Raw genomic sequence first — 12971 nt, 5'->3', positions numbered from 1 at the left:
GTAGAGGGCGGCTGGGTTCACGAGAGAGACTAGAAATCAAGTCCAAGAATCTTTATTTCACGAACAAAACTACTGGTGTAAAGAGAGACGAGGCTGTCTGGACCACTTTCTAAGTGGCCACAGTCCAAGGCTGGTGAGAGAGGGTGGGCTGGGCAAGAGAGCATCACAGGAGAGGAGACCCCAGGTCCAGCCAGAGGAAGCAGGGGGGGAAATGTCGGTGAGGGCTGAAGAGGGTTCCAGAACCCCCTGCGCAAAACCGTTCTGGCCTTCACGACCCTGCTGGGCAGGGAGGGGCTGGGCCCCACAGTGCGTGTCTGAGCGGCCAATGTGTGCAAATCAGCAAGAAGGAGGGGTGCGGAGCCGCTGCCCCCCTTACCGCCCCCCCCCCAAAAAAAAACAGGCAGCAGAAGCAGGGGCGGCGGCAGCGGCAGTATTGCTTTAGCCATCATGCATGGCGAGAGTGGGCAAGTGGGCGGGAGGAAGAAGGATGGATTAAGGGTGTGAGCTAAGCCACCTGTCCCTCCCCCCCTAGCAGCTCCGCTGGCAGGACTCTGAGGCTGTGGAGGCCCAGGAATGGCCAACCCCCATTGGGGGCAGGCTTTGCCCGGAAGTTCCCCATTAGGGCTGGCTCTTCCTTGAGGAGCCCAGGGCCTAAAGGTGAGGGAGAAACAGGATCAGGGACCTAGTGAACTGACCCCCTCCCAGACTTACCAGCCCCTGCCCACACAGCCACCTTACCAGGGCTATTCAGCCACCTGGACACCCGTGCAGTTCTCTTTGCTTTCTGAGGTGATGGCCAGGTATTCCGAACTGTGGGAGCAAAGGCCAGGTGGACAGTGACCCCCTCATCAGGCTGGCCCACCGCCAGGAGACTGAGGAGGGTTTGGTCTCTGCCCCAGGAGCACAGGGCTCCGGGGTTAGAGAAAGGAAGGGCGACAGGCTGGACTCCTAGTGACCCACAAGAAGTCCAGGCTGGAGTCTGGAGTCCTGAGTCTGAGGCAGGAGAGGACTGGGGGCTCAAACTCCTGGGTCCTGGGGAAGAAAGAGGCTGGGGCCTGGACTCCTATATCTTTGGGGGACAGTATGCTGGGCCTGAACCCTGAGTCCTAAAAGAAGTGGGGCTGAGAGTATGAGAGAGGAGGGTGCTGGGGCCTTCTCCCATCTCTGATAACAAATGCCCCCCTCTAGGGACAACTGGCAGATGGTGCCCGGGGTTGCTCCCCTCCCCTCCCCACTTAACTCCTGCTCCCGTCTGGGTGTCCTGGGTTGCCTCCCCCCTCCTCACTGACCCCACTTACGCATTTTCTTGCGCAGCAGCCTCTGTGGCAGCAGCGATCTTCTTGTAACAATAAACCATCTCAGCCACAAGCCATATGGTTAACACCACGATGAGCACATACATCATGATCTCAGACACGATGGACGCCATGTCTCTGTTGGCTGCAGGGGCCAGGCAGGATGAAGTGGCAGCTGAGGCCAGGCTCAGGAGGCATGACCGCCTGAGTTCCTCAAGCTTGTGTGCCAGCTGGGACAGTGGCTCGACCTCCCTGGGCCTGGTCTGCACGTGGCAATGTGGGGCTTCCCTGGTGTCATCACTGTTACTGTGGTTCGCCACCAGCTGTGATGGGCTGCAGGATCACCTCATCCTGCCTTCCTGTGTAACTTGAGGGTGCATCTGTGTCAGTCAGGTGGCTGGAGGTGCCCAAGAGCTAAAGCTCTGCAACCAGAAGGCTCGGGTTTAAATGCAGGCTCTGCCACTTGCCCGCTGTGTGACCTTGGCAAGTGCCTCAACCTCTCTGGGTCTCAGTTTCCCCATCTGTAAAAAGTTGATCATCCTATCTCCTTCGTGAGAGTGATGTAGAATTAAAAAGGCTTTAAAAAGTCGTAGACTAGTGCTTGACAAATAGATGTCAATAAATGTGTTCTATTATTAATATTATTACTGTTATTATTGGGGCAGTACAGCATGGTACTTAAGAGCAGGGGCTCTAGGGCCAGACTGTCAGGGCTTTGCCTCTTAGTAGCTGTGTGACCTTAGGCAAGTGACTCTCCCCCTCTGGGCCTTGATTCCCTGTAAAATGAGGGCGAGAATTCTCATGCCTTCTCACAGGGTGCTGGGAAGAGAAAATGGCAGTCAAATCCCTCAGGTGCTTGGCTGCACTCACAGACACACTGTCTAAGCACTGGCTACTGCGCTGTTTCCGGAAACCCTCTGTCCTTCCACAGCACTGGCTCCTTTCATCGGGCCTAAATTTAAACTGTAACAGGAGTGCACTTAGCCAGGGGACCAGAGTTGAAGGCCACTGTGGCATCCTGGGCCAGATTCCGCAGGTGTCTGCATCCCCAGCCCCTCCTCTGGCTGGCCAGGACCTCATCTTCCCCCACTGGGCCCATGTGGTCTTCCTCCCTGTCAGTGCGCACTTCCTGCTGCTCGCCCGCGCAGATGGCACTGTTGCTTTCTGGGCCAGAGCGAGGGAGGGTACAGGGCCGGATGCTTCTCCCCTACTTCCCCACAGGAGGAGGTGGGGACAGGGTTTCACACTTCATTCATTCATTCATTCATTCACTCAAAGGATCTCATGAATGCATCTCATGCAGTGAATATGTGCTCTCAGCCAGGCTCTGTGCTTTGGTCTTCATCTGAGCATCTCCCTGACTCTTCAAAACAACCCCAAAGGTAGAGACAGTTCCAGTTTCCCATGTCAACTGACCTCAGGAAGCACACTGAGTTGATTGATATATGTTCAATACAGCTCATATCACCAGAATTCTCAACCCTGCTCCAGGAACTCAATGCCCAAGTGGATTTAAGTAATTTTGTACCTCCTGCTCTTCCAATCTGATGAGGACAGTGACAGACACTGCTCTATAGCTCATTTTCCAGACAAGGATACTGGGGCCTAGAGAGGGGAAGGTGCTGAGCAAGAATGCACAGCCAGGGCTGGACTCGGCGCCAGGATTCAACCCCGACTGTAACTGATGCAGGGCCTGAGCTCCTATCTGCTCTGTAAAGCTTCCACAGCCAAAGAAAGACTTGGTAATAGCTGCTGTACAGAACGTGCCATCTCCACCGACCCACGCAGACATCTCAGGTGGAGGACCACCGTTCTCCCTCGTTACAGATGAGAAAGTGAGGCACAAGGTCACAGAGAAGCTCAGAGGCACCTTCTCTGGGGAGACCTTTGATATCTTCAAAAACCCCAAATCTTACAGGCCGGACTTCTCACCAGCCTCAAACACTGCTCTACCTCGAGACATTCTTCACTCCTACTGGGCACATCTGAGGAAAGAGTGAGGAAATCAACTGAAATCACTGTGCTCAAGCTGCTAAATTACTAAATCAAGTAGGTGGAGGCAGAGGAAATGATTCTACTCCTGATTCCGCTAGTCTAGAAACGTAAACTTTTGATCTAATGCTCACGTGTCCAGACCTACTACATCCATTATCCAGACCACCAGACACCTGGGAAATCACATCTCGGGTTAACCCAGAGGCTTGGAAGGTAGGACTGGTTTTTCTCATGAATGCACTTCTTACTGCGAGAGCTCTTAGCTTTTCTTTCTTCTTCAGAACACTCTGGGTATTGTCTAGTTGTGTTTCCAGTTTGCAAACCTGAAGACTTTTAAATAAACTTGATCATTTATTTCTAGCCAAAGACTCCTGATTCACTTACACTTGGCTGATATATCCAAATAGAATTAGCCCTCTTCTCCCATCTGCCAGCCCCACTCCCCGTGGGGGCCGCAGATGCCTCCTACCAGCTTCTGTACCTCTGCCAAGACAGTGAAGGTCTCACCACCAACACCCACTGCCCCTCCTTTAGAAATGACTCAGTTCATTCCTTAGCAGTTATTACCAGGAAGCAACGTAGGCTGATAGGTAATGTTGAAACTGCAGGAAGAGAGTAACTAAAATAAAAAAGAATATGACCCAGCCAGTGTGGCTCAGTGGTTGAGCATCGACCTATGAACCAGAAGGCCATGGTTTGATTTCCGGTCAGGGCACATGCCCAGGTTGTGGGCATGATCCCCAACAGGGGGCGTGCAGGAGACAGCTGATCAATGATTCTCTCTCATTATTGATGTTTCTATCTCTTTCTCTCCCTTCCTCTCTAAAACCAATAAAAATATATTTTAGAAAAAGACTAAACTAACATGAAATTTTCAACAGTTTCTACACACAGACACCAAAATAAATAAATAAATAAATAAATAAATAAATAAATAAAGGATATGGCATGGCCAACAATGCCAATAATACAATAATATTATGGGTAGTAAAATACTATTATGTGATGAGTAAGGTTAAAAATACTACAATATGCCCTAGCTGGTTTGGCTCAGTGGATAGAGTGTTGGCCTGTGGACTGAAGTGTCCTGGGTTCGATTTTGGTCAAGGGCACATACCTCAGTTGCAGGCTCAATCCCTGGCCCTGGTCAGGATGCAGGAGGCAACCAATCGATGTGTCTCACATTGATGTTTCTCTCTCTGTCTCTCCCTCTCCCTTCCACTCTCTCTAAAAAAAATCAAAAAAAAAAAATCAATGGAAAATATCCTCTGCTGAGGATTAACAAAAAATTTAAAAATTACTACAATATAGTGGGTGATGAATATATTATAACAAGTAAAATTTTTAAATACTACAATATGATTGATATTTTAAAATACAACAGCATGGTAGGGAATGATAAAAATATGATAGTATCTACTTATATAAAAACCATGGGTGGCATTCTTCACGTCCAGAGGAACCACCTCGACCAAGCAGAAGGAAGTCAATCCTGCAGGGGTTGTCTTGGCAACGGCTGCGCCCTCCCCCAAGCTGTTTGTTTCCTGGAGCTGTTTCCCGGAGCTGTTTCCTGTACAGGCGGGGTTTGAGGCAGGAACCTGCCCTCTGAGCGTGGAGGCAGATCTTTCTAAAGTGTGCTGCGCGCCAGCATGGCCAAGGGTGAACCTGAGCGGGGCAGCTGAAAGGCTTAGAAAAGACAGACAAGAGAATGAAAGCCGGGTCTCGGTGGGACGCTGCTTCTCTGAGAGACAGCAACCACGCCCACAGCCATGCCTTTATTTTATAGCAGATGCCACGAGGCAAAGTAAGGGTGTGACCAAGATGTTTACAACATTCTCATGGGTTTCAATCCTACTCAACTACATGCACCTGAACTCTATCAAGCCTATATCACTCAGGCACGTGGGGCCACACGTTCGGACCATAGGTTCAAGCTTACAACTACAGCTATTGGCTATAATTGTGCTGGGAGGGCCCTGCCCTCCAAGCTGGGACTTGCACGTGGCAATGAGAGGACTGTGCCCTCTCATCAGTCCAAGGCTTGAACCTGTCCAAAACACTGTAGCAGCTCCCCACAATAAAGTTTTAATTCTGCTTCTTTGTTACTAATGTTGTGGCCCCACCCCATAACAAAGAAACAATTTCCAGAGGATGAGGCCCAGGAATAAGGATTTTAAAAAGATTCCCAGGTGCAGCCAAGGTTGAGAACCACTGCTATAGATAATATTAAACATATATCTAAACGTGCAATTCTTTGTCCAAAAAAGGATCATGTTCAAAAATTAAATGAAGAAATTTTGGATATACTCGATGGAGATTTTCACACATATCTGAGTGAGGATTCCATTGATTCCACAGATGATGCTGAAAAGGAAAAATTTCCCATCGAATTTCTTAATAGTATTACTTTTTCGGGAATGCTGTGTCATAAATTAAAATTGAAAGTGGGTGCAATCATCATGCTATTGAGAAATCTCAATAGAAAATGGGGTCTTTGTAATGGTACCAGATTTATTATCAAAAGATTACGACCTAACACTATCGAAGCTGAAGTATTAACAGGATCTGCAGAGGGAGAGGCTGTTCTGATTCCAAGAATTAATTTGTCCCCATCTGACACTGGCCTCCCATTTAAATTGATTCGACGACGGTTTCCCGTGATGCCAGCATTTGTGATGACTATTAATAAATCACAAGGACAAACTCTAGACAAAGTAGGCATATTCCTACCTGAACCCGTTTTTGCACATGGTCAGTTATATGTTGCTTTCTCTTGAGTTTGAAGAGCATGTGATGTTACAGTTAAAGTTCTAAGTCCTTCATCACAAGGGAAATTAGTCAAGCACTCTGAAAGTGTTTTCACTCTTACTGTGGTGTACAGGGAGATATTAGAATAAGTTTAATCACTCTATCAGTCATTGTTTGCATCACTTGTTTTTATATCATGTTTTTGTTGTTTTCATATCATGTTTTTGTCGTTTTTATATCATGCCTCTGTTGTTATATCCTTGTTACTGTTTATTTATTAATAAATTTATATATTGTTTTCATATACATTTTACTCATTTCCTTTCATCTCTCACACTTCTATTATAGAGAAAGGGCAAAGAGCAATATTAAAATATCTCCACTAATTAATTCCCTTTTTTAAAAAATATATTTTATTGATTTTTTACAGAGAGGAAGGGAGAGGGATAGAGAGTTAGAAACATCGATGAGAGAGAAACATCAATCAGCTGCCTCCTGCACACCCCCCACTGGGGATGTGCCCGCAACCAAGGTACATGCCCTTGACCGGAATCAAACCTGGGACCCTTGAGTCCGCAGGTTGATGCTCTATCCACTGAGCCAACCCAGTTAAGGCAATTAATTCCCTTTTAATGTGCACGAATTTTGTGCACCGGGCTACTAGTGGTAGATAATGTTAAAAATACTTTAGTGTGATGGATTATGATAAAAAATACTGTTGTATGCTAGGTAATGTTAAAATAGTATAGTAGAGTATAATATAAAACACTGTAGTATAGTGGGTGATGCTAAAAGGCAATACTATAATAGAGTAGATAAAAAACACTAGAGAATGGGGGGGGGGGGCAATGCTGAAACCATAGGCTCTGCGAACACAACATAAAGAGCTCTCTATTATGATAGATGTTGTTAAGAACATAGAGTCTGAGAGTAGAGCAATATGGTAGATAATGTTAAAAAAGAGAGACCTTACTGATCCACGGGTGTGCTTGAGCCCAGCCTCCACCAGGAAGATGAGGCGGCAGCCTAAGCCAGGCAAGACCACAGATGGAAAGAACCACGTGCCTGACGGGATCACGGCACCTTCCTGCCCTCCGGACCCTCATCTCAGCATTGATTCCAGAGACAGGATTGACACAGATTATAAGTCACAGTATGTGGGGGCATCTTTGTCACAGCCACTCCACTTTCTCCACACTCATGCAGGCGGGGCCCCATCTTCTGTGTGAGTGGCTGCCCACCCAGCATGGTGTCCTACACCAAAGAGTTGCTCAGATATGTCTCCTGCATTGAATTCTGCTAGATCACTTTGGGGTGTGTGTGTGTGTGTGTGTGTGTGTGTGTGTGTGTGTGTTTAATATATTTTTATTGATTTTAGCGAGGAAGGGAGATAGATAGAAACATCGACTGGCTGCTTCCTGCACCCCCCTACTGGGGATTGAGTCCGAAACCCAGGCATGTGCCCTGACCAGAAATCAAACCATGATCACCTGGTTCATGGGCCGATGCTCAGCCACTGAACCACACCAGCAGGGCTGCTAGATCACTGTGAAGACAGTGAGTCACGCCAAAGCAGAAACGGCAGTCACAGAGGCTTGGTTGGCTTCCAGTTCAGGTCCCAGCCCCATGACCTTGGCCATGAAATCTTACCTCCCTGAGCCTGGGCTTCCCCAATCTGTAAGAGCCCCAGCCCAGAGGGTCTGCATCTACATGAGGTGCTGAGGCCTGTCTTGGGGAAAGGAAGGACGATCACATTGCCCATCATGGTATGTGTGTGCTGCGGGCCCCAAGGGACATCTTTGCCACAGCTTTTTGGTGGTCCAAGGTCTGGGGTATCTCCCCGACTCTCTAAGCCGATATGGCTCAGAGGGCCCTGGAAAATTCCAACTTACATCCTTCAGAATATGGTTCAGAGAAGGGGTCCAAGGCAACTGAGGGCAAAATGATGAAACGGTTCAAAAACATCTTAGATCCTACTACCCAGGGTGGCCTCAGACCTGCAGCACCTGTCTTGTCTGAGCGCTTTTCAGAAATGGTCCCTGGGCCCAGCAGGTCTGCTGGGTCTGGATCCACACATTGGCAAGACTCCTGGAGGGCTGTGTGCAGAATTGGAGGAGCACTACTCTAGGTGATGCACTCATATCTCTTCCCCCATGGTGACACGGGAAGGCGGTTCTCAGGCTATTTGACAAGCCGAACTGCCACCATGGCCCCACATACAGGCATGCCAGCAGCTGACACCCAGCATATCACTCAATCCTCACAACCTCCCTGGAACATAGGAATTTTTCAAACAACATCCTGAAAGGTAGATATCATTACTGTCCTGTTTCCTACAGAACAAACCCTTCAGCTCAGAGACAGAAAGACACCTGCCAGAGGTCACACAGCACAGACAGCAAAGGTTCCACACCCAGAACTTCCATGGGAGAGGCCTTCTGTGACATCTCCATGAATTGAAGGGAAATGGAGGCCAAAGTTGGGGTTGGGGAAAGAGATGCTGTTCCCCTTGCTGCCGTAGGCAGTTGGCTGGCCCAGAATGCAGCCCGCCTGTCCCATACCTGCCATCTGTCCCTCCATCTGGCTGCCAGTGGAGGGAGACAGGCAGGGCCTGACTCACCTTTGTCCACCACCTCCAAGTGGATCTTCTTGACGACGGTGGTGTTGTGCTCATAGTTCTCAAAGAAGAGCAGGCGGTAGACATGGCACTCGTAGTCACCCGAGTGGTTGTAGGTGACATTTGTGATGAAGATGGACAGGTCCTGCAGGTCCCTGGTGCCCCGACTGCCGTTCCACACCACACGGCCCTCAAAGCGCTCGTCCTCCTCCAGCTGCAGCACCTCGTTCTCATAGCGCAGGATCTACAGGCAGCGGTGGGGTCACTGCCTGGGCTCATGTCCCCCACCTAGACCTCTATTCTGTCCTTTGCCTGGACACACAGACAGACATATGGATACACACATGGGCTCAGGCAGGGAGGGCACAGCGGGGCTGGGGTCATGCCTGGGTCTGCCTCAGACCCTGATTGTGCCCCTAGTCCTGAGACACACACTCACACGCATTCCCCTTCACTCCCCCAGCCACTGTTCGTTCCTACAATTCCCCCGGTCTCCAGACATCCGCCTCACTCTCGGACAGAGGCAGCCTGGCCCCGCTGCTGTAGACCCTAATTCTCCAGTGGGCCCTAAAAGTGTACGGCGCCCCCTCAGCTGTAATTCAAAGCACACATCGTGTAAAGGAGGCCAAAACGTTCTGCTTCTCCTCTATGACGGCCACCCAAACATTCTGCTGGTACAAAATAATTCCACTGTGCCAACGTGGGCCAGGTGCATCAGCTCAGCCAGTCCTCACTCAGACTACGAGCCGAGCACCATGACCGCCCTATCTTTTCAGAGCAGAAAACGAAGGCTCAGACAGGCTCGGTGGTCTCCCCAAGGCCACCAGCTGGCCAGTGGTGGAGCGGGACCTTGAATCCAGGTCATCAAGAATAGCACATTATTGAAAGCAAACAATCAGCCCCTCAATCCTGCCCGCACTCAGACACCTACGCTCACCCTCCCACGCCCCGGGGCGGGCTCCCACACACCTTGACAAACTCCTCAGTGCCCTTCTGGCGGAAGGTCCACTCAGTGAAGGTCTCAGCGGTGGTTTCGCTGCGGCGCTTGCAAGAGATGCACAGAATTTTGAAGGTCTCCCCGTACACAGCCTCCGTCTCCGAGTCTACCTCCACACAGCCCGCCCAGGCGGAGGATACTGTGGGGACAGCAGGGGCACCTGTCACCCTAGGCCATGCGAGGCTCGTGGGTTGTTGGCCCCTCGGAAACCATCTGCTTCCCCTCAAAAATGATGATGAATGGACAGAGCCGACACAGCCTGGCTCTGCCACTTACTGTGTGCTCTTGGCAAGTCACCCATCTTCTCTGAGCCTCAGTTCTCCTCTGTGAATGGTGAGGGGAGCAATCATCTCTGCTTCTGGAGTTTGCTGAGCAGATTCCGTAAGTTAGGTAAGACCCCAAAGGGGAGGGGGGGGGGATGGCACACAGCAGGGGGCTGGCACACAGGAGGCCCCAATCAATGGGGCTGTTACTGTGCTCAGTAACTCTGAGTATGTGCTGCCCAAGTACCCCTTCTTCAGAAGGCCACTTGTCTGGGGTACTGCGACATCTCAGTGGCGGGTCTGAAATTCCAGCTGGGTTAGAAGTTCAAGGTGGCAGTCATTTCCACCATTATTGCTCCGCAAAACCAGCCAGCTCTAGAGAAGGCTGGGAAAAGGCAAGGCCTCAAAGGGAGAGGTGGGCCCTAGAAGTAGGGAAGACCCACACTCCATTCCTAATCCCCAGTCCCACAGTTCCTGTATCATCCACCCCCTCCCCGGCAGCTCCTGCCTCCGTCCTCAGGCTCCCACCTCCTATCAGCTTCTCCAAACTCACCAAGCTCTTTCCTGCCTCAGAGCCTTTGCACTTCCAGCGGATTCCAGTTCCTTTGGGTCCCTCCTCCACATTCTTACCTGCTACCTCCTTCCGCCCCCCCCCCCCCCCCCACACACACAGGTCACTAACTAATGCTGTGCCTCCAGCTCCAGCTCTGGGCCTTTCTCTTTGTCTCTTCCTCTATTATTCTTGCCCCCTTACTCTGCTGTCCCTTTCCACATTCCTGAATAACTGTCTCTGATTCCCCCCTCTCTCTCTAGGGGTTTTTCTGATGGTCCCACCACTTCTGTTCGCTCTCCCGCGCTCTTTCCACCTTTCCCTGTCCCTTTTTAAGCTCCATTCTTCCCCGTGTCTACCCGTGTCTCCATCTCTTTCTGCCTCTTTTAATTTGCTCTCTCTGCAGCTCAGATGAACGCTCCTCAATCTCTTTCTCTGTCAAACTCTGCATCTCTCTCGTCTCTGCCCCTTTACTTCCACCTCCCGTCTCCCAGTGGAGCACTCCAGAGTACTCCGGGTCCTTCTGCGTCTTCCGCCCCTTCCCTCTCCTGTCACTCTCTCTTTCAGCCTCTCCATCTCTCCAGCCTCAGCCTCCGGGCGCCGCCTCCTCCCCCACCCCTAGCCCCCCCTGCGGCGTGGGTGTCACATTGCAGCCCGCGGGGCTCCGGGAGCAGCTGACTCCACGTTTCCTCGCCCCCAGCTGGGCACCCGAAGCCGCGAAGCCGTGCCAGCGGGACCCCGCGGTCTCTGGCCCACCCGCAACTTCACCCTCCCCCCAAGCCCCGCGCCCGGCGCGCACAACTTCTGAGGGACTCAGCCAGGCCGGGGGATGGGCCGAAGCGGCCCTCGCCCCACTCTCCGGGGTCCCGAGCGCGACCCCGCCGCCTGGCCGTGCCCCGCTGTGTCCCTCGCCGCGCGCCCCCCGTCCACTTACTCAGCGCCGTGCCGACCACGAAAGCCAGCAGCGTCCTCATGACTGCGCTGCGCCCCTCTCCCGGGCCGCCGGTATTAATAGCGGGGCGAGAGGCGCCGGGCCCGGCGGCCGTTAGAATGTCCCCGGGAGCGCGCGGGCGCAGCAGCTGCGGCTCTGGAACCAGCGAGGTGGGGGAAGGAGGGGGGGCGCGGCCCCCCCGCTCCGGTTACCGCCGGGGGCCCAGCCCCGGGGCCCGGCGTCCGGGCATCCCCGCCGCGCGGGTGGCTGCTGTTGGTCAGGCTGCTGCGCTGGCGCGCGCAGCCGGGCGCATCCGCCAGATGCCCGGACCCAGGCCCCTTTAGGCTTGGGCGCTTGGGCGCGGGCCCCGCTTTCCTGCGCACTGCAGCCGCGGCGGCCTGCGAGGGAGGAGGGAGAGGGAGGGGGCGGGATGAATCACCGCGGGGGGGGGGGGGGAGGGCGCGGCAGCCAAGCCTTTGCCGCAGCGGCCCGGGAGGCGCCCGCTCCACCGGCCTCTCCGGATGGCTCAGGGACCAAGGCTTCTGGGCAAGGGCGCATGGTCTGGGTGTCCGGCCCCTTAAGATGCTGGGAACCCCCAGCATCAGAGTCTGGGAAAGGTCACCCCCAGAATCACAAGGGGGCTGGGAAGGCAGTTTGGGGGCAGGGCTTAAGAATTCAAATTATAGAGATCATCCTCATGGGATCAAGAGCGTCTTGCTGGACCACCAAGTGATCCCTGCATCAGGACAGGTCATGGGGAGGTGTCAGGCTAGGACCACCTGTAATACTCCAGACCCCTCCCAAACAGGAGGAACATCCTGGATCCAAACCAGAGGACACCCTGGGAGGTTGGGGTGCTATCTTTCAGGAGGATGCCCCCTCCTTTGTCTCTGACATCATCTTGTATTCCTCTCTCTCCCATGCCTAAGCTGGCTGCCCAGGTCCCTGCTGTTTCCAACACACCAAGCTCATTTCCACCTCAGAGCCCTTGCCCTTGCCCCTCTGTCTGCCTGGACCACTCTTCGCCCAAGTATCCACAAGGCTCACACCAGCCCCTCCTACTGCTCTTGGCTTCAATGTCACCTTCGTCAGGTCTCTGTCCATTCCAGGGAAACTGCCTCCCCCTTCCTTACTTGACCTCCTTTACTTGTTACAATTTTCCCCTCACAGCCGTTGTCACCAGACATTGTACTCTTCCTGTATATAGTTTCTCTGTTCACCGTGTGTCACTCCAGTCCTGGAATATACGTCCCCAGGGTGAGGACACTGTCCTGTGCACCTGTCTCCAGCACCCTGAACTGTGCCAGGCACAGTGTAGGTGCTTGATAAATATTTGTCAAGTGAATAAGTAAGTGCCAATGCCAGAGTCCTTGTGATATGCCGAATCCATTTCTAACCCCTAAACATGTGCAGCAAGTTCTATTATTAGCCCCATTTCAGAAAGAGGAAACTGAGGCTGTCACTCCCTCGGCTAGGGCCATGCCCCTGGCCTCAGGCAGATCTGGAATCCTGCCCAATGAGGGCAGGTGGCCTGTCTTGTCAGTAAGTTCTGCCAAATGGAGAGGATAGGCTGTC

General features: G+C 52.3%; 1 protein-coding gene across 5 annotated transcripts; it reads right to left on the bottom strand.

Annotated features, from left to right (window-relative positions):
* Positions 1-36: 36 nt before the first annotated feature.
* SCN1B (sodium voltage-gated channel beta subunit 1) lies at positions 37-11805 on the bottom strand. 5 transcript variants are annotated; one of them, XM_081107453.1, is made up of 7 exons: positions 11400-11773; positions 9929-9976; positions 9625-9791; positions 8659-8899; positions 1299-1440; positions 739-810; positions 37-651 (listed from the first exon to the last, which is right to left on the bottom strand). In XM_081107453.1, the coding sequence occupies exons 2-6, from the start codon at positions 9951-9953 to the stop codon at positions 744-746; spliced, it is 642 nt and encodes a 213-aa protein (XP_080963579.1). In that variant the 5' UTR covers positions 9954-9976; positions 11400-11773; the 3' UTR covers positions 37-651; positions 739-743. The 5 variants fall into 5 exon arrangements, with proteins under 5 accessions (XP_080963579.1, XP_080963578.1, XP_080963581.1 ...); XM_081107452.1 differs by having other exon boundaries at positions 9929-10020; positions 11400-11456; XM_081107455.1 differs by lacking the exon at positions 11400-11773 and adding an exon at positions 10469-11046.
* Between the last annotated feature and the right edge of the window lie 1166 nt (positions 11806-12971).

This window comes from Myotis nattereri, assembly GCF_964212035.1.
Source record: "Myotis nattereri genome assembly, chromosome: 15".
Classification (NCBI taxonomy): domain Eukaryota; kingdom Metazoa; phylum Chordata; class Mammalia; order Chiroptera; family Vespertilionidae; genus Myotis; species Myotis nattereri.
Note: the sequence above shows the minus strand (reverse complement) of the source record. Positions and strands in the feature narration are given on the sequence as shown.